Source organism: Pseudophryne corroboree, chromosome 9 (assembly GCF_028390025.1).
Source record: "Pseudophryne corroboree isolate aPseCor3 chromosome 9, aPseCor3.hap2, whole genome shotgun sequence".
Classification (NCBI taxonomy): Eukaryota; Metazoa; Chordata; class Amphibia; order Anura; family Myobatrachidae; genus Pseudophryne; species Pseudophryne corroboree.
Genome location: NC_086452.1, coordinates 173,641,874 through 173,663,367, shown reverse-complemented (window position 1 = coordinate 173,663,367; position 21,494 = coordinate 173,641,874). Strand labels below are relative to the sequence as shown.

At 46.5% G+C, this 21,494-nt stretch overlaps 1 protein-coding gene across 1 annotated transcript in view; it reads right to left on the bottom strand.

Moving 5' to 3' along the window:
• HS2ST1 (heparan sulfate 2-O-sulfotransferase 1) overlaps positions 1–21,494 on the bottom strand; it is a 347,427-nt gene that overhangs the window by 129,932 nt on the left and 196,001 nt on the right. The window contains exon 2 of the mRNA XM_063939957.1: positions 7,443–7,681. Coding sequence (XP_063796027.1) covers positions 7,443–7,681 — 239 coding nt within the window. The remainder of the gene's footprint in view (positions 1–7,442; positions 7,682–21,494) is intronic.

Below are 21,494 nucleotides of genomic sequence, written 5' to 3'. Positions count from 1 at the left end.
TCTTGGACAGGCGTGTTAAAGCCTTGTCCACCTTGGGCGAGGATTCCCACCGTACCCTGTCCTGTGCAGGGAAAGGATACGCCATAAGAATCCTTTTGGGAATCTGCAGTTTTTTTATCAGGAGTTTCCCAAGCTTTTTCAAATAACTCGTTCAGCTCATGAGATGGGTGAAAGGTTACCTCAGGTTTCTTTTCCTTATACATGTGCACCCTCGTGTCAGGGACCGAGGGGTCATCTGTGATATGCAAAACATCTTTTATTGCAATAATCATATAATGAATACTTTTGGCCATCCTTGGGTGTAACCTCGCATCATCGTAGTCGACACTGGAGTCAGAATCCGTTTCGGTGTCTGCTATTTGGGATAGGGGACGTTTTTGAGACCCAGAAGGGCCCGGTGACCCCCCCCCGCAACCTGCACCCTGCACCCATCAGTGCCCGCTAGTGTGTGGGAGCAATGGCGCGCAGCGTTACCGCTGCGCGCTTACCTCAGTGAAGATCTTAAGTCTTCTGCCGCCTTGAAGTCTTCTTTTCTTCTTATACTCACCCGGCTTCTATCTTACGGCTCTGCGAGGAGGACGGCGGCGCGGCTCTGGGACGAACAGCGAGGGGAGACCTGCGTTCAGACTCCCTCTGGAGCTAATGGTGTCCAGTAGCCTAAGAAGCAGAGCCTATCACTTAAGTAGGTCTGCTTCTCTCTCCTCAGTCCCACGATGCAGGGAGCCTGTTGCCAGCAGTGCTCCCTGAAAATAAAAAACCTAACAAAATTCTTTATCAGAGAAACTCAGGAGAGCTCCCCTGTAATGCACCCAGTCTCCTCTGGGCACAGGATCTAACTGAGGTCTGGAGGAGGGCATAGAGGGAGGAGCCAGTGCACACCCATTCTAAAGTTCTTTATAGTGCCCATATCTCCTGCGGAGCCAGTCTCTACCCCATGGTCCTTACAGAGTCCCCAGCATCCTCTAGGACGTAAGAGAAAGTAACATTGGGGGCTTGATTCGGATGCCGGAGAACCCCTGTTTGAATCCTAGACAGGTCCAAACCCTCACACAAACCAGTTATTCTGCTATCTGACTAGAGACTGGTTCATTATTATCTCATCTCTTTTAAAATTTCAGATAAATCCGAAAAAGAAATAAACAATAATAAATAAATAAATAAATAAATGAGGCCCTATCTACTCAGCATGGGAATGACTCTTTGGTAACCCTGAAGCACCTGACACAATGATGTATTGCAATTTTATTTGCTGCATAAAAAAATGACAGTTTGATTCATTTTAAAATAATACCATTGCATATTTTGGCATACAAATTAGGCAGACATTCAACTATAACTGGAGCCAAGCAGAATATGCAGAGAAACAGACACCTTTTAGATTTCAAACACAGCAATTAACTATTAATTTCATGCTGCTTTTACAATCTTACAGCAAAGTGTTAATTAACCAATTCAAACAGCTGTTTTCCCCACCCCAAACTGGAAGAAAGATACACCGCACTTGTTATTTATATACACAACAGAGAAAGAAATGGGTTATTGAATGAATCTATTTTACCGCAGGATTTTAAAGTCTGATTACTAAGATATGGAATCACACATAATGCAGCACAATGACACAGGCAGTTTCATGTTGTACCTGCTGCTGATTAGACTCTGCTCAAGGAGAGCTTTGATAACAATCGGATTGGATGATGTATTCACAGTCAAGTGATCATAAGTCTCAGGAGCCAGCATGTTCTGGGCACTGAGGATTTATTTTATAGACACTAAAGGGAACTGGGTTATGGATGGAAAAATGCTGTTATATTGCTTTACAGAACAAGGAGCTGAGGAGGAATGAATTTTATCATCAGGTGACGTAATTTTGTGCGAACAACCAGTCACAACTCTTTAGTTACCATACAACCCCCCCCCCCCTCCCACCCCCATATGTATTATATCAGCAGGCTATCCCACTCCCCCACTTGAGTGCTCTACCAGCTGTATTTCAGTGCGGGCCACAGGAAAATACACATCTCTAGAACACAGCTCTCGCCCTAAGGAATCAGTCTGCTAGAACAGGAGGTGTGGAGTGACTGCATCCTTGATTAGATGTCACATCCACTACAAACCACCACGAGTCTCCCAGCCAACCCTGTTTGTCATACTGACAGCACCTATTGTCTCACAGTAAGAGCTCTGGTGACTGTTCAGGTGACAATATGAGGGAGGGAATCGCAACCATCGTTCTGAAGGGGCATAGCAGATCAGATATGAATATTTCCTTTAACTTACATAGAACAAAACTCTGTTGGAATTATGGGGTGACTGGGTGGTTAGCATTGTAGTCCATCAGCACCGGGGTTTTGGGTTCAAATCTGACAGTGGTCCTGTGTGGAGCTTGTATATTTTCCCTGTGTTTACATGGGTTTTCCCCTAGGTACTCCATTTAACTAGTAGGTCAATAAAATTTACCCTAGTATGTGTGTGCTTGTTTAATAGGGAATATAGGGGTAGATGTATCAACCTGTAGAAGTCATAAGGAAGTGATAAACCAGTGATAAAACAGTGTTAAGTGCAAGGTGATAATGCACCAGCCAATCAGTTCCTAACTGTTCATTTACATATGGGAGCTGATTGGCTGGTATGTTTATCACCTTGCATTTATCACTTGTTTATCACTTCCTTATGCCTTCTCCAGGTTAATACATCTACCCCATAGATTGTAAGTCCCATGGAGGCAGGGACTGATGTGACTGACTAAACATTCTGTGTAAAGCTGTGCATAATATGTAAGCCTTATATAAAGAAAGAGGTTAATAAATAGGAAATGCATGGAAAGGTCATATTATTACCAGTTATTAATATAGCACACATATTGCACATCACTTTACAGGGAATATTTGGCCACTCACATCAGTCCCTGCAATAGTGGAGCTTACAAGCTATATTCCCTACCACATGTACATTCAGATGTAACTGTCCTCCTAAAACTAGCCTCAATATGCCACACACAGCGCAAGAAGCCTGGCACAAATGAGCTGCCAAGTCCCATGCAAATTGATAGGGTTGGGCATTTGGGCGTCTTGGCATCTTTCATTTTGCCGGAAATACACCTTACTATGACGCACCAGGAAACTGCTGATTAATTTGCTATGTGACACTGGCATATCTGCATGCAACAGAGTCTGTACATGAAGCACAATAGAATGTGACGTAGTAAAAAGACGCCCGAAGCTAGCAGAGTCTTATGGGGACCTGGCGCTGTTTGTCAGGAAGGTAACAAAGATGTATGAGGACACATCTGTACGTACTTACAGGATAAGTCATGATTTGCGTAGTGAAATGTAATGAGTGTTTCTTGTTGCAAGATGTGTGCTTTGATAGGCAATCTCTTGTCTTTCTGCCGATTCAGAGTTGATACCACTAGCATCCGTCAGGAGCCTGCTAAGGAAAATGGCTACTAGCGGGGAGCATAAGGCACTCTGTTCTTGGTTTTCATACAAACAAGTCTGTCATGAGCGTACAACTGTATTTTCGGACAAAATTTGGGAGAGAACCACCCAGCGATAAGTCAATAGGGCAATAAGCACTAGAGAGTGTCTAAGCACTCTACCGAATCTAGATCTTTGCATCCTGTATGGTGGGTTCTGCGGAAACGATTACAAATGAGATCCTGTGGCCTGCAGATGCTGCAAGCTCTGAAGAGGATATGTCCTCATACATCTAGCCTTAAGACGCCACGCAGCGCGAATGAGCTGTCAGGTCCCATGCAACTCTGCTAGTCTCGGGCGTCTTTTTTTGTTGTTGCCAAAAATGCGTCTTAGCCGCAGTGCAAAGTGACTAGGACACACGAGGAGACTGTGCTGATTAATTTAATATGAAAATTGTATATTGTGTGTGACAATCTGTATACTGAGCAGAACAGAACTAGTATTGGAAAATGTCTGCGGCTGCTACATTGTAGCAGTTTGTAAACAGATTTAGAGTCTCTGTTGAACACAGATACATAAGAGTCATAGCAAATTAATCAGCACAGTCTCCTGGTGCGTACTAGCAGCATTGCGTTGCGACCAAGATGCATTTTCGGCCAAAAAACAAACAAACAAAAAAACCTACAACGCAACCTGGCGTGCAAAGAGGGGCTGGGCTGTTTGGTATGGGAGGCGTTCACAAGAGACTGCTTGTCGGGATACCGGTGGTCACAATGCCGATGCTGGAGTCCTGACAGGCGGTAAAATCCCGCCGCCACAGGCTTTTCTCTCTTTGTGAGTGTCCACGACACCCATAGAGGAAGAATACATCTTGTGGCGAGCACAGCGAGCCACCGTGACTGCCGCGCGGTGAGCCCGCAAGGGGCTTTCTTAGCACTCGCCCCGCTGCCGGTATACTGGTGGCCGGCATCCCGCTGTTGGGATCATGACAGCCGGGATCCTGGTCGCCGGTAAAACATATGTATTCCATTTGGCATGATTGCAGAAAAGATGTATGAGGACATATCTGTAGACCTTTGAGTGTCCTTCCGTGACAAGCTGTTCATGCTGATGGAAAATGACCGTGGCCTTGAAAAGTTTTTTTTTTTTTTTAGTGACAAAGCAGCATTCCACTTCCGGAAAGGTGAACATAAGGTGAGATTTTGGGGCAATGAAAATCCACACGCATTCTTGTAACAGCAACATGATTTCACCAAAGTCAATTTCTTCTGTGCCATTTCGAAACAAAGGCAGGGCCGTAACTAGGGGGGGGGGCTAAGGGGGCATGCGCCCCGGGTGCAGGATTTGAGGGGCGCCAAGGAGTTACAGAGAAGCAGGGTTTATTTTTTACCGGCAGTGCTGTACTGCTCCACGAGACAGCAGACAGGTCCCAAGGCAATGTATCTGACCCACCGGTCTGCCTGCAGCTGGCTCCGACGCTGTGCGGGTGAGCTTCAGTACCAGGGATCTCTCCTATGTCAGCTACTGTCTTAAACTCTCTTCTTTGCCATGCAGTGCTGCGACTAGTATGTGGTGCACCGTACAAGTTATAGAAGCCCACTGTGTTCCCACTGTGTGGTGCACCGTACAAGCTATAGAAGCCCACTGTGCCTTGCCTCACAGATGGGAGGATTTGGTGTAGCTCATAGGGTGGTGTAGTGCAGTGATGTAGTGTACCATATAGGGTATGTAGTGTAGTAATGTATTGCAGTATATAGGGGCATGTAGTGCACTTATGTGGTGTAGCATATAAGGGGATGTAGCATAGTGATGTAGTGTAGCATATGGGTTACTATGTAGTGCAGTGCATAGGGGCATGTAGTTTAGTGATGTAGTGCAGTGGATAGGAGAATTTAGTGTAGTGATGAAGTGTTACAATATAGCGCAATGTATGGAGACACACAGAGGAGCATGTAGTTGAACACGCTGGCGGGGCATGTGACGCATAGGGCATTTGAGGCACATAGGGGAATATTGTCCAGTAGTGTCCCCTTTTTTCAAAACTTTTGACAATCTGATTATTTTAGTCTGATAGGTTTTCTTTTTTTTACTGCCTTGCCCCGGGTGAAGAAAATCCTAGTTTCGGCCCTGACAAAGGATTTATGGGCCCCATTTCTTTCCTGAAGCCACTGCGACAGAAGCTACCTACCTTCACATGCTGGAACTATGGTTCTTCCTGCAGTTGGAAGAAGACTGTGCTGACTTCATTTTTCAACAGGATGGTGCCCCTGCAATAAGATAGGTTCGACGTGCAGATGCAGCAGATCAAGAACTGCTGCATTGACGACCACGGTCCCCAGATCTCACCCTGGGGGAGATGTACTAAGCCTTGGAGAGTTATAAAGTCGAAAGAGATTAAGTTCCGACCAATCAGTTCCTAACTGCCATATGACAGAAGCAGATTGGTTGGTAGTTTATTTCCCTCCACAACTTCGAACAGTTGCTGCCTGTCCCGAACCCCCCCCCCCCTAAAGATTTCTTCTTGTGAGTTGTCATCAAGGAACGCGTGTTTGCAACATCACTTGCAACGATGATTGTTGACCTGTGCACGCATCAACCACCCCATGTTAAAAGGGTTTGGGAGGAACTTTACCTTTACCAGCTTGATGTGTGCCGTGCTACGCGGGAAGCATACATTGAATATTTGTAATGTGTCCAAAAGAACATTAATGAGTTTTCCTTTTCATCAGTACTTATTGTGTTTACAAGAATCACAAGGAACTTGAGTAAAAAAAAAATCGTTGAAATCAGGAACAACATTTTGATGTACTATAGCCAATTAACCTACCTGTATATTTCTGGATTATGGGAGGAAACCAGAGTACCCTGAGGAAAGCCAAACAAGTACAAACATACAAACGCCATTCAGGGCCATTGTGGGAACTGAACCCAAGACCTCAGTGCTGTGAGGCAAAAATGTTAACCATTACACCATCCATGAAGTATAGATCTTTCTAGCTTCTGCTCTATTTGTGTGTAATGCAAAAAAAAAAAAACCAAACAACTCCCAGGAACAGATTTGTATTGGCAAAATAATGACAAGGTGGCATTGGGCTCCAAGCACAGCGATAATGGAAGTCCATGCTAACATGGAATAACACTGTGATCTAGGAGGCTTCCCAATAATACACCAACGTGGCATTATTAACAATAAGTGGACAAATCTTTATGATGAAAGCCACCAAAAACCAAGAACAACAGGTATGGAGTATGGGGGTTATTCAGGTTTGTCAGCAAACCATAAAAAACACACTAATGGCCAAAACCATGCTGCACTGCAGGTGGGGCAGATGTCAAAAGTGCAGAGAGTTAGATATGGGTGGGTTATATTGTTTCTGTGCAGGGTAAATACTGGCTGCTTTATATTTACACTGCAATTTAGATTTCAGTTTGAACACGTCCCAAATCTAACTCTCTGTGCACGTTATATCTGCCTCCCCTGCACTGCACATGGGGGGTGATTCCAAGTTGATCGTAACCCTGCAAAATTCTGCAGGGCTACGATCATGACCATAGACATGCAGGGGGACGCCCAGCACAAGGCTATCCCTCCCCACATGTCAGTGCCGGCCCCCCCCCCCCCCCCTTCAGAAGTGCAAAAGCATTGCACAGCGTCACTTTAAGAGTGGCTCCCGGCCAGCGCTAGCTGGACCGCGCCCACGTAACGGCGGCCAAACGCCACCATTCCGCCGCCGCCCTCCACCTCCCTCTTCTAGCGACCACCTCTGCCTGTTAATCAGGCTGAGGCGATCGCAGCGCAGCGCCGGCTTTTGGGTCCGGCATGCGCCAGCGCACTGCGGCGCAGTTCTGATCCGATCGCACCGCTGCGATAAACTGCAGCGTGCGAACGGGTCAGAATGACCCCCATGGTTTTGCCCATCAGTGTGCTTTATTGGTTTGCTAACAAACCTGAATAAGGCCCTATGTATGGAAAAGAAACACTTAAATGAACAGCAAACTAATATAATATGATCAGAGTAAGCTTACCTGATCTTGGAGCGACATCACTGGGTTATTTTTGGTTGTATTAATGTGTAGCACATGGTATTTGTTTTTTCCACAAAGGTCATAGGCAATGTTTGTGAAGGAAGTACTGGCAGTCTTGGGCACTCTGTTATAAATAATCAAAATGTCATCATCTTCGTCAAGCGTTATGTCTTGCCGGGAGCCGTCCATGGAGTGTCGTTGTTCTATTTCCCGTACCTCGTGACGTGCAATCGCCCGCTCTGAAATAAAGATGTAAGAGGTAAAAGATTAGTAGAACTAAAAGAACTGCAGACATGAATGCCCTGAACAGGAGAGCAGAGTGTCATTTTATCAGCCTGTGCCAATATCAGTATTATTTTTAAGATGAGAAAAATAATCCTGGAGCCAAACCGCAATAGATGTCCCAAAAGGCTAGATGTAAATAGCAGCTGCACACCTGCCGAGAGAATTGCTGCTTCTCTCACAGAAAATACACAAAAAGGTAGTGGGCGGCGCTGCACACATCAGCCAAAATACCAAAAGAACATCAAAATAGTATACTGAATATATATATATATATATATATATATATATATATTAAAAAACTGAACAAAAACGTAAAATGTGTATTACGCAATACAATATAATGATAAAATATCAATGCTACTCACTGGAATGTGTTCAAATCAATGTATATATATTCGTCACCATAATCTGAAGATAAATATTAGCCTTCTACAAACAGGTCAGCTTGTGACACATGCTGGATAATACCCTTAAATAGATAATATTCCAATTTATAAGCGGCTAGCTGTACCATGGAAAGAGGAGTAGGGTCTCACCCATATATCAAAGCCATTATTTTAAAGGTAACTGGAAAACAGTGGGGGTCGTTTACAGAGCAAAAATGCAGTTCACTGCAAACACACTGTTCAGTCACTGCGTTCACTTTATGTCAAGCTTTTGAAGTAGATAGAGATAAAGATATACATACATACATACACACACACATTTTTCACATATAAAATCATATATACGTACACAAATCAGCCATTACGTTAAAACCACTGGACAGGTGAAGTGAATATTATTATTTCATTTCAATGGCACCTACCAAGGGCTGGGGTATATTAGGCAGCAAGAGAACACTTAGTTCTTGAAGTGTTGTGTTGGTAGCAGGAAAAATGGACAAGCATAAGGGTCTGAGCAACTCTGACAAGGGTCAAGTTGGGACGGCTAGAGAACTGGGTCAGAACATTTCCAAAATTGCAGGTCTTGTGAGGTGTTCCCCGTATACAGTGGTTAGTGCCTACCAAAAATGGTCCAAGGAAGGACAACCGGTGAACCGGCGACAGGGTCATGGGCGCCCAAGGCTCACTGATGAGCGTGGGGAACAAAGCCTAGCTAATCTGGTCTTATGCCCCAGAAAAGCTACTATAGCACAAACTGCTGAAAAGATAATGATTGCTATGATATAAGGGAGTCAGAACACACAGTGCATTGCAGCTTGCTGTATATGGGTTGAGTAGCAACTGACATGTCATGGTGCCCATGCTGACCACTGTCAACCGTCGAACGTGCCCACAATGGGCATGTGAAGGTTAGAACTGGACCATGGAGTAAGGGAAGAAGCTGCTCCGCTCTGACAAATCACACTTTCTTTTACATCATGTGGATGGCTGGATGGGTGTTAGTCGTTGTGGCCAGAGACCAGACCCACATGACCAAGATGAAGGACATGGCACTAAGGGGGTTAACCCTTGTGCTTCCGCATCAGTTATGAATGGGTCAATCAGCGCTAAAGGCACCCGTTGCACATGTGATAGCCATTGCCAAGGAGCAGGACTGCAGGCAGGAACGCATAGACCCAGGCTGCAGCGTAAGGCTGGCCTCTGCGTGATGCTGGGACATAGCATAGACAAGTTCCAGGGCTATAATAAACTGTATTAAAATATATATTGCTGTAAGGCACTGCAGCTGATCTGCAATGAATTGGTGTATAAAGCAGAGTATATTTAATAGTCGGTGACATGTTTAAATGTATTTAAAGGTAAGACTCATGCTCACTATATAGGACTGTCCTGGGGAAGGAATCTTCTGTGACTAGGACACTGGATGCTAAGTGCCATTTCCTAGCAGGAGGTCTGGTGAGGCCTTTGACAGTGATCAGTACATAGCAGGTTTTGCGGAATAAAGTTGTTAGGTTGACAGTCAATAGGTCAGCGACTACTGGACTCATTGCAACCTTTTTCATGTGGACCATTAGTCCATGTCGGCCTAGTGGCTGCAGACTTAGTTAGGGTCGACCCAATGATCTACATCAGGATTTTGCAGTTCCTGTGGGAAAGGTGTTCATGATTGGGGGGGGGGGACAGAGGGTAGAAGACGATGTGTTTCTCTTTGTGAAGTGTCAATTGGGTTTGAAATCAATGATTTCCTGTACATTTGTTACAGATATACTATATGAAGGACATCGGAATGGGTGTACTACGTTATACAGACGGTCGGGATCCCGGTGCTGGGATCTCGACCGCCGGAATGCAGGCAGCGGGGCAAGCGCAAAATCGCCCCTTGTGGGCTTGGTGGCGCACTACGCATGCCATTCTATTTATTCTCCCTCCATCGGTGTCGTGGACACCCGAAGAGGGAGAATAGTTGTCGGTATCCAGGCGGTCGGGACCCTGGCGCCGGTATGCAGAGCGCCGGGATCCCGACAGCCGGGATATAAAGTACCTCCCCATTGGAATACCCTTCTGAAATGTAACCTGTATTTATTTAAGTGTTATAAGATAGCTGGTCTGGTTGGTATACAAATCCTAAAAAGGTATATGGGGGAGGACTTCACTATGCTGTTGTGTCTTCTGACTATATAAAGAGGGCTGTGAGCTCTGTGTAGTGTAGAGAGAGAGAGATCTCTTCTGACTGATTGGAGAGATACCAGCTTTAAACATGTGGTGAATGGTCCTTAACACCTTTAGCGATGGATTTAGTCTTTTTTTAAGACTTTTTGGGCAATAAACATCTTGCCTTTACAACAACTGCATCCATATCATGTGACTAATAGAACGGCACAAAATGCTATTCAGTTTTCCAGCTGTCCTTGGGTGAGCCAAGCGTCTCCAAGCTCTGCCCTCTGCCAGTTACAGTGCAGTACGTGGTCCAGGCCCGTGACCAGTGGGGGGTCAACAGACGCCAGTCAGGTGGTGCGGCAGCAACGTGTCTACACATACACAGCAGCGAGTGGTTCCAGGACATGTGGCAGCAACATACCCACCCACTGTGCAGTGGGCAGAGTCAGTAACAGGCGGGTACTGATGGTAAGAGGGAATCACCTATTGGCCGGATCCAAAACCAATCTGTAATCGCTTGGCGCAGGTGGCATGGGGCAACTGGTCACAGTTGTTTACCTGTTGAAGAGATGGCATCAGGATGCACTATGGGATGAAAGCGAGTTGGCAGAGGCAGAGTGATGCTCTGGCCAATGTTCTGCTGGGGGCACAAGGGGAACCTACAGAATACAATACCAGGTAGGATGTTTTAGGTTATGACTGATCGGTGTATATATCTATGCATATGCACACTCATACAACCGGAGACGCACAAAAAAAAAAAAACCACAACCCCCCAAAAAGTACATGTTTAAAATGTTCATGGAGAAGCAAGGGCTGCATTGCAACAATTTCGAAGTATTTATGTACCATATGCTATGCATCACAGTTTCTGGAGAAGAATCAGGAATCAACTATGAGGTGATGGTTGGCAGCTAATTAGCGGAATGAGAAAGCATTGATTGTTTTATTGCATGAGTGAAGTAAGCAGTTTCCGGTAAAGTCATTGTAACTGCATTTAATTTAAGCAGTTTACAATCAGATTGTCTGTAATGCATACTAGCATGGCCTATGTTGAATTTATAACTGGTCACTGGCAAAGGCAGGCAGATCTTTCTAAAAGTAGAATAGCCACTTGTAAAGCTTTATATCTTAAGCTGTACACACACACACACACACACACACACACACACACACACACACACAGTGCGATATATACGTTATGGTAAGAACTTACCGTTGATAACAGTATTTCTCCTAAGTCCACAGGATAACAATGGGATATGATGGAGCGACAGCGGATTTGCACCAGTCAGTCAAAGCTTTCCAGCCTCCCAGCATGCAACGGGCCAGTCCATATATCCCCGTCCCCTGGCTCAGGCAAATCAGTTGTATTCCAAAACTCAAGGCAGGAGCATTATGTAGAACCCTAATCTGGCGAGAAGACCACACATGTACACCCTTCCGTACAAGAAGGAAGAGGTTATTGAGTAAAAAAGGATCCTCAAATCAGGTGCGTCACGTTGGGATCCCTGTGGAACCTGTGGACTTAGGAGAAATACCGTTATCAACGGTAAGTTCTTACCATAACGTATAATTTCTCCGGCAGGGTCCACAGGTTATCCACAGGATAAAAATGGGATTTCCCAAAGCAGTTTAGTGGTGGGGACGCTCCTGATGCTCAGGAGAATCCTTCGCCCGAATTCAGCATCGTGAGAGGCAAAGGTATCGGGTCTGGGACTCCAAAAAGGTCGACACCTTAGGTCGACATGGACAAAAGGTCGACATTAGTTTTTTAATGTTTTTTTTGGGTGTCGCTTTCTTCGTAGAGTGACCGGAAAGTCCAATTAGTGCACCGCGTTCGCTCGCCATGCTTCGGGCAAGGCGCCTTGCTCTGCTACCGCTGCGCTCAGCACAGATTACCGTTACCAATCGTAGTCCACGTGGATCGTAAAGTATGAAAAAGTTTAAAAAATGGAAACATTTTTTAGGAAAACTCACGTCGACCTTGTTCCATGTCGACCTTTTGTCCACGTTGACCTAAGGTGTGTCGACCTGGAGTCCGGATACCAAGGCCTAATGTCTTAATGAATGTATAAACGGAAGACCATATGGCTGCCTTACATATCTGTTCTGGTTAAGCACCACATTGTGCTGCCCATGAAGGACCTACCCTACGAGTAGAGTGAACAGAGAGACATTAGCTAGAACAGGGAGATCAGCTTGAAAATATGCTTCGTCATTCAAAGTCCTCTTGCCAGTGTCTGCCTACCAGCAGGTCATCTTCTCTTATGAAATCCATAGAGAATGAAAAGAGAAGATTCTTTTCTGATGACACTGGTACAATCCACGTAGATCCTTATTGCACGGATCACGTCCAGCGATGCATCTCCCGCAGAAACGGTCCAGACCCTAAAAGGCCGGGGAACAATATTTCCTTTGTTAAGGTGGAACTTAGTCATCACCTTAGGAAGATACCCAGATCTAGTTCTGAGAACTACTTTATCTGGATAAACATCAGAAATGGGGAACATTATGACAACCCCTAAGTCTGATATTCTTCTAGCGGACGACTTAGTCAGTAGAAAAGACACTTTAGTTGTCAACCATTTATAATCCATATTTTTAAGTGGTTCAAATGGGGCAACTTGAAGGACTTTCAGGACTAAACAAGTCCTACGGCACTGTAGGAAAAACAACCAAAGATTGAATGCTCAGCATACCCTGGAAAAAAGGTACGCACATCCTGTAAATTAGGGAGGCCAATCCCGAGCTGTTTTTTCAATCCCGGGATTCGGGATTGAAAAACGCTCAATCGCGGGATTGCAGTAGGGATCAGTGAAGACGGGTGTAGGGAGCAGCGCTGGAGGGTAGGTAGCGGTGCGGGAGGGTGTAGGTAGCGGCGGGGAAGGGACGGAGGGTGTAGGCAGCTGGGCGGGAGGGTGTAGGTAGCTGGGCGGGAGTATATAGGTAGCGGGGAGGGTTTGTAGCGGCGCGGGAGGGAGGCTGTTAGCACTGCACGGAGGGAGGGTGGGTGTAAGTAATACCACTTACTATTAGGTGGGCGCCAGCCATGGACACACTGAACGCGGCAGCATCTCAAATGAAGCGCCGGCCGCCAGCCAACCAGAGCTGGCGGACCAGCAGCCAATCAGGGAAGCGGCCGCAGCAGTCGCTCCTGATTGGCTGCCGCTGCAGCTTCCCTGATTGGCTGCCGGTCCGCCAGCTCTGATTGGCTGTCGGCCGGCGCCACATTTGAAGTGCCGCCGCGTTCAGCGTTTGTCTATGGCTGCCGCCCGCCTAATTGTAAGTAGTATTACTTACACACACTCCCTCCTGCACATGCGCAGTGTAATCCCGTGAATTCCGGGATTGGACGCTCCAATCCCAGGATTCAAATCCCGGCATTTTTGGGCCCAAATCCCGGGATCCCGATCCCGGGATTGGCCTCCCTACTGTAAATTCGTCATTTACTTTTGGAACTCTACAGTCGATGCCGACCCTTGCTTCTCTCAAGGAAGCCATCTAGTCCTGTCTGAAGGAATGCCAAGACCCTGGAAACTCTGAAAAAATGTTAGGGTCCCATTCACCTACAGCACCTGGTGTTTGCAGATGTTCCCCATCCAAGTATTCACCAGGCCCAACACTGCATAGCTTCCCAGATCTGGTGAGATTGGGCATATCCAGTGTGGTGTGGCTGTAGATTTTCTTTCACTGCACCAATGAATAAAGGCTTGCCATATTTGGTGATGAATATGAGCTAAGGAAGGTTTCCTTGTTCTGAAAACTGTTTGAAAGTATCCTCTTGACCTGAGGATAGAGGTTTCAATGGCCACGCTGTCATAGACAGTCGACCCACATGTCTGTGATAACCAGGACCCTGCAGTAGTAGGTCTGGACGTTGAGGGTGCAGAAGTAGAGCATCCATTGCCATTCTCTGCTGGTCTTCCTGTTTAAAACTCTCACCACCCTGGGTAATAGGGTAATTAGAGGAAAACCCATCCGCCAGATGAAGGTCCTGCCTCACCGATAAGGAATCCACAACGATCGCCCTGGAATCCTTTGTTCTTGACCCGTATGTGAGCACTCTGTTGTTCAGCCAATACGTTCGGAGATACATCTCTAGCACGTACCTCTTGTTTTCTTGAGTCCGGAAAATCTCTGGGTGTAGAGCCCATTCACTCCTGTGAATGGTGTATTGACTTGAAAAAGTCCATTTCCCCATTTATGATTCTCGGACTGAGAACGGCGGACAAGGTTGGATGATGAAATCCTACCTCTTAGGTATGTGACTTACCTTCTTCATCCCCTTTTCAGATGAGAGTTCCTCCCTGATGTTGAGGTACCCTACTGCCGTTGCATTGTCCGAGCGGAACTGGACTGGTTTTTACATGAAGAATGTCCCGTGCCTACACCGGTGCCCTGTATATTGCCCGATGTTTCAACCTTTATTGGTAGACAGCACTTTGGGAACACAATCTCCCTGACACTAATCCTAGTGTCAGAATCTTCCCAATCTGATATTAAAAGGATTTTCCTTTGTACCGCTGGGATGTCTGTAGCCACCAGGCTAATGACCTTCTTACTTTTATCGTAAGTACCATAGTCGGTCTTTATTATCTGACACAATCCATTAATACTTACCACACCTTAAATTCCCAGCTGGTCTCTCCAGGTACCAACTAGGCCCACACTGCTGATCTTGCATGATCCAATGAAGTCTGGGCATATCCAGTGTGGTGTGGTTGTAGATTCTACTAGGTAAGAATCAGACGCTGCAGAGACCTAGAGTGGAATTGTGCATACTCCCTCCTGTCGATGCAGATACCATCAAACCCATCCCTGCATTGCTGCGTGAATGGATACCGTTTGACTTTGTGGCGATTCTTGAATCCTATAATGAACCCTGGATTTATTGTTGCGAGGTAAAAAGCTACTCTCTGCAGACGTGATCCAGTACAGCCCCCAAGTGAGTCCTCCGATGTGAGACTGCAGACGATTTTCCCCATTATGAGTCACTTGCCCCTGCAAACCCGTTATTGCTGTTGCTGATGAAAAAGAGCAATCTCTGTGACTGTGCCAGGATTAAAAGATCCTAAGTATGGGAAAAACCTTAACCCCTGCTGGCGGAGATAAGGTGTTGTTACCCCCATATTCCTGGTAAATACTCTGGGGACTGTGGCTAACCCAAAGGGTAAAGCCTGAAACTGAAAAATGCTTTTCTGGAGGATAGCAGAACCTTGGATAACATTGATGAACATTGGTATAGGAACCTGTAGGTAAGCCTCCTGTATCTCCAGGGATCCATAAAAACCCGTCTCCATGCCACACATAAGGAACGTATGATTCCATGTTTCCAAATGTATTTGCTCAGCATTTTTCGGATTGACCATGAGTCGAAATGACTCATTTGGTTTCCGACTAAGCCAGGTTGAAGTAAAACCTTGTCCTTGTTTGGAATGACTATTCCTGACCGAAGCAAATTTCTGACCTGCTTCTTGCAAAGCCAGGCCTTCATCTGTAGCCGAGATAGGCTGTCTTGAAGGTGAAAACATAACTAGAGATACCATGCCAGGTCTGTGTGACCTGAGGAAGTCGGCCCCCCAAACCTGGGGTCTCCCAGGCGGAGCCCACACAATCAGCTGATGGTTTAATTTTTCTACAGCACCTGGTATTCCCTGATAGCCATCCGAGTACTAACCAGGCCCACACTGTAGATCTTCTGGTAGCTCAATGGTTTCCTAGTCTCAAATCACACTGACGTGGGATTCAGCCTATGACAGGCTTCTATTGATAGTGTAATACAAACACGTGAACTGTATGTGGAAGGAACCGGACTTTCTTGGAGTCTGCTTCTGACTCCAGAATATCTGTCAATTCTTACCAAAAAGGAATATTTTCAGAACAAGACAATGATTCCACCTACAGCACCTGGCATTCACAGATGTTTCTCACAATGCCCCACACTGCATAGCTTCCAAGATCTGGTGAGATTGGGCATATTCAGTGTGGTGTGGCTGTAGATCTTCCATTTACCAAGCTAAACTGCTCTATGAGCAGGTAAGTTAGGGCTGATGCCCTGGAGTAAATATTTTGCCCATATCCAATGCATCTAGGAACATTGCAGTTTTTTATATGAGCCATATGAGATTCTTGCTCTACTGAAAAATCTCTTTCCATTGCATCAGCCCAGGCAACCACTGCCTTTGCCATTTAAGCCGAAGCCAAGGCTTGGCCTCATGACTGCTGTAGACAGGAAAATTGAAAGCAAAGCTATTGTAGATTCTCCTTATCTACTTTAGGAGCCATCTCCCCTTTTTTAAACAATCCCCAGCTGGAAGCAGATCATAGGAATTCCATTTCTTAGGAATTCTAACTTTTTATTGGGCGTAACCCAAACCTCTTCCATGATTTCCGTCCGCTAATCTTGGAACTCAAGTATTGGGATGTTTAAACACCGGTGCCTTGGTTTTTAACACAGGATTTGCTGTATGCTCTTAGGATAAGATGGCTTCATTGCTTTCAATTAACTCAGCTATATTCGAGAGCGGAGACCTACCTCTTTTTCATATGATGAAGTAGAATAATTGGGATTTCATTTTCTGATGAATCTAAACAATGTGTAGCCTGCGAGGGTGGAAGTTTACTTACCACTGGTTCTGAGAAGCTGCTGCTGTATGTAATGGCTTGTAACCCTATTCCTGGTACAGGATTTTGGGGGATTATCCATCTAACTTACTGGATAAAGCTTGTGTACATATAGCCCAAGGTTGATACACTTGTACCTGCATCCGCCTTGCCTGCTGAGCTAAAACATTATGCATACAAGCTATCCCGAACCAGATCATAAGAGGATAATACAGCTTCAAAACATGGTATGAGTGTCCTCACCATTGCCGCTTTATTACATGATAAATAATCAGCACTTCCACAGTGTACTACACAATTTTGTGACTGTATCATTTTAACCTTTTTTCTTTAAAATAATATCCATTCGATCCTACTCATGCACCAGCATTGAGGATACGTAAAACAAACTGACAAACATGTAGCAAAGTCAGCATCATACTAGCAGTCAGTCACGTTATAAAATAAGAATTTACTTACCGATAATTCTATTTCTCGTAGTCCGTAGTGGATGCTGGGAACTCCGTAAGGACCATGGGGAATAGCGGCTCCGCAGGAGACTGGGCACAAAAGTAAAGCTTTAGGACTACCTGGTGTGCACTGGCTCCTCCCCCTATGACCCTCCTCCAAGCCTCAGTTAGGATACTGTGCCCGGACGAGCGTACACAATAAGGAAGGATTTTGAATCCCGGGTAAGACTCATACCAGCCACACCAATCACACCGTACAACCTGTGATCTGAACCCAGTTAACAGCATGATAACAGAGGAGCCTCTGAAAAGATGGCTCACAACAATAATAACCCGATTTTTGTAACAATAACTATGTACAAGTATTGCAGACAATCCGCACTTGGGATGGGCGCCCAGCATCCACTACGGACTACGAGAAATAGAATTATCGGTAAGTAAATTCTTATTTTCTCTGACGTCCTAGTGGATGCTGGGAACTCCGTAAGGACCATGGGGATTATACCAAAGCTCCCAAACGGGCGGGAGAGTGCGGATGACTCTGCAGCACCGAATGAGAGAACTCCAGGTCCTCCTCAGCCAGGGTATCAAATTTGTAGAATTTAGCAAACGTGTTTGCCCCTGACCAAGTAGCTGCTCGGCAAAGTTGTAAAGCCGAGACCCCTCGGGCAGCCGCCCAAGATGAGCCCACCTTCCTTGTGGAATGGGCTTTTACAGATTTTGGTTGTGGCAGGCCTGCCACAGAATGTGCAAGCTGAATTGTACTACAAATCCAACGAGCAATAGTCTGCTTAGAAGCAGGAGCACCCAGCTTGTTGGGTGCATACAGGATAAACAGCGAATCAGATTTTCTGACTCCAGCCATCCTGGAAACATATATTTTCAGGGCCCTGACTACGTCCAGCAACTTGGAGTCCTCCAAGTCCCTAGTAGCCGCAGGTACCACAATAGGCTGGTTCAGGTGAAATGCTGAAACCACCTTAGGGAGAAATTGAGGACGAGTCCTCAATTCTGCCCTGTCCGTATGAAAAATCAGGTAAGGGATTTTATAGGATAAAGCCGCCAATTCTGACACACGCCTGGCCGAAGCCAGGGCCAACAGCATTACCACTTTCCATGTGAGATATTTTAAGTCCACAGTGGTGAGTGGTTCAAACCAATGTGATTTTAGGAACCCCAAAACTACATTGAGATCCCAAGGTGCCACTGGAGGCACAAAAGGAGGCTGTATATGCAGTACCCCCTTGACAAACGTCTGAACTTCAGGAACTGAAGCCAGTTCTTTCTGGAAGAAAATCGACAGGGCCGAAATTTGAACCTTAATGGACCCTAATTTTAGGCCCATAGACAGTCCTGTTTGCAGGAAATGCAGGAAACGACCCAGTTGAAATTCCTCTGTAGGGGCCTTCCTGGCCTCGCACCACGCAACATATTTACGCCAAATACGGTGATAATGCTGTACGGTTACATCCTTCCTGGCTTTGATCAGGGTAGGGATGACTTCATCCGGAATGCCTTTTTCCTTCAGGATCCGGCGTTCAACCGCCATGCCGTCAAACGCAGCCGCGGTAAGTCTTGGAACAGACAGGGTCCCTGCTGGAGCAGGTCCCTTCTTAGAGGTAGAGGCCACGGGTCCTCTGTGAGCATCTCTTGAAGTTCCGGGTACCAAGTCCTTCTTGGCCAATCCGGAGCCACGAGTATAGTCCTTACTCCTCTCCTTATGATTCTCAGTACCTTGGGTATGAGAGGCAGAGGAGGGAACACATACACTGACTGGTACACCCACGGTGTTACCAGAGCGTCCACAGCTATTGCCTGAGGGTCCCTTGACCTGGCGCAATACCTGTCTAGTTTTTTGTTGAGGCGGGACGCCATCATGTCCACCTTTGGTTTTTCCCAACGGTTCACAATCATGTGGAAGACTTCTGGGTGAAGTCCCCACTCTCCCGGGTGGAGGTCGTGTCTGCTGAGGAAGTCTGCTTCCCAGTTGTCCACTCCCGGAATGAACACTGCTGACAGTGCTATCACATGATTTTCCGCCCAGCGAAGAATCCTTGCAACTTCTGCCATTGCCCTCCTGCTTCTTGTGCCGCCCTGTCTGTTTACGTGGGCGACTGCCGTGATGTTGTCTGACTGGATCAGCACCGGCTGACCTTGAAGCAGAGGTCTTGCTAGGCTTAGAGCATTGTAGATGGCCCTTAGCTCCAGGATATTTATGTGAAGTGATGTCTCCAGGCTTGACCACAAGCCCTGGAAATTTCTTCCCTGTGTGACTGCTCCCCAGCCTCTCAGGCTGGCATCCGTGGTCACCAGGACCCATTCCTGAATGCCGAATCTGCGGCCCTCTAGAAGATGAGCACTCTGCAACCACCACAGGAGAGACACCCTTGTCCTTGGTGACAAGAGTATCCGCTGATGCATCTGAAGATGCGACCCGGACCATTTGTCTAGCAGATCCCACTGGAAGGTTCTTGCGTGGAATCTGCCGAATGGGATTGCTTCGTAAGAGGCCACCATCTTTCCCAGGACCCTTGTGCATTGATGCACTGAGACTTGGCCTGGTTTTAGGAGATTTCTGACTAGTTCGGATAACTCCCTGGCTTTCTCCTCCGGGAGAAACACCTTTTTCTGGACTGTGTCCAGGATCATCCCTAGGAATAGAAGTCGTGTCGTCGGGATCAGCTGCGATTTTGGAATATTGAGAATCCAACCGTGCTGGCGCAGCACTATCTGAGATAGTGCTACCCCGACTTTCAACTGTTCCCTGGATCTTGCCCTTATCAGGAGATCGTCCAAGTAAGGGATAACTAAAACTCCCTTCCTTCGAAGGAGTATTATCATTTCGGCCATTACCTTGGTAAAGACCCGGGGTGCCGTGGACAATCCAAACGGCAGCGTCTGAAACTGATAGTGACAGTTCTGTACCACAAACCTGAGGTACCCTTGGTGAGAAGGGTAAATTGGGACATGTAGGTAAGCATCTTTGATGTCCAGAGACACCATATAGTCCCCTTCTTCCAGGTTTGCAATCACTGCTCTGAGTGACTCCATCTTGAATTTGAACCTTTGTATGTAAGTGTTCAAAGATTTTAGGTTTAAAATTGGTCTCACCGAGCCGTCCGGCTTCGGTACCACAAATAGTGTGGAATAGTACCCCTTTCCCTGTTGTAGGAGGGGTACCTTGATTATCACCTGCTGGGAATACAGCTTGTGAATGGCTTCCAATACTGCCTCCCTGTCTGAGGGAGACGTCGGTAAAGCAGACTTTAGAAAACGGCGAGGGGGAGACGTCTCGAATTCCAATTTGTACCCCTGAGATACCACCTGAAGGATCCAGGGGTCCACTTGCGAGTGGGCCCACTGCGCACTGAACTTCTTGAAACGGGCCCCCACCGTGCCTGAGTCCGCTTGTAAAGCCCCAGCGTCATGCTGAGGACTTTGCGGAGGCGGGAGAGGGCTTTTGTTCCTGGGAACTGGCTGTTTGTTGCAGCCTTTTCCTCTCCCTCTGCCACGGGGCAGAAATGAGGCGCCTTTTGCCCGCTTGCCCTTATGGGGCCGAAAGGACTGCGCCTGATAATACGGCGTCTTCTTAGGTTGAGAAGCTACCTGGGGTAAAAATGTGGATTTTCCAGCAGTTGCCGTGGCTATCAGGTCTGATAGACCTACCCCAAATAACTCCTCCCCCTTATAAGGCAATACTTCCATGTGCCTTTTAGAATCCGCATCACCTGACCACTGCCGCGTCCATAAACCTCTTCTTGCAGAAATGGACAGCGCGCTAACTCTTGATGCCAGTCGGCAAATATCCCTCTGTGCATCACGCATATATAGAAATGCATCCTTCAAATGCTCTATAGTCAGTAATATACTGTCCCTATCTAGGGTATCAATATTTTCAGTCAGGGAATCCGACCACGCCAGGCCCGCACTGCACATCCAGGCTGAGGCGATTGCTGGTCGCAGTATAACACCCGTGTGAGTGTATATACATTTTAGGATATTCTCCAGCTTTCTATCGGCAGGTTCCTTTAGGGCGGCCGTATCAGGAGAGGGTAGTGCTACCTGTTTAGACAAGCGTGTGAGCGCTTTATCCACCCTAGGGGGTGTTTCCCAACGTGCCCTATCCTCTGGCGGGAAAGGGTACGATG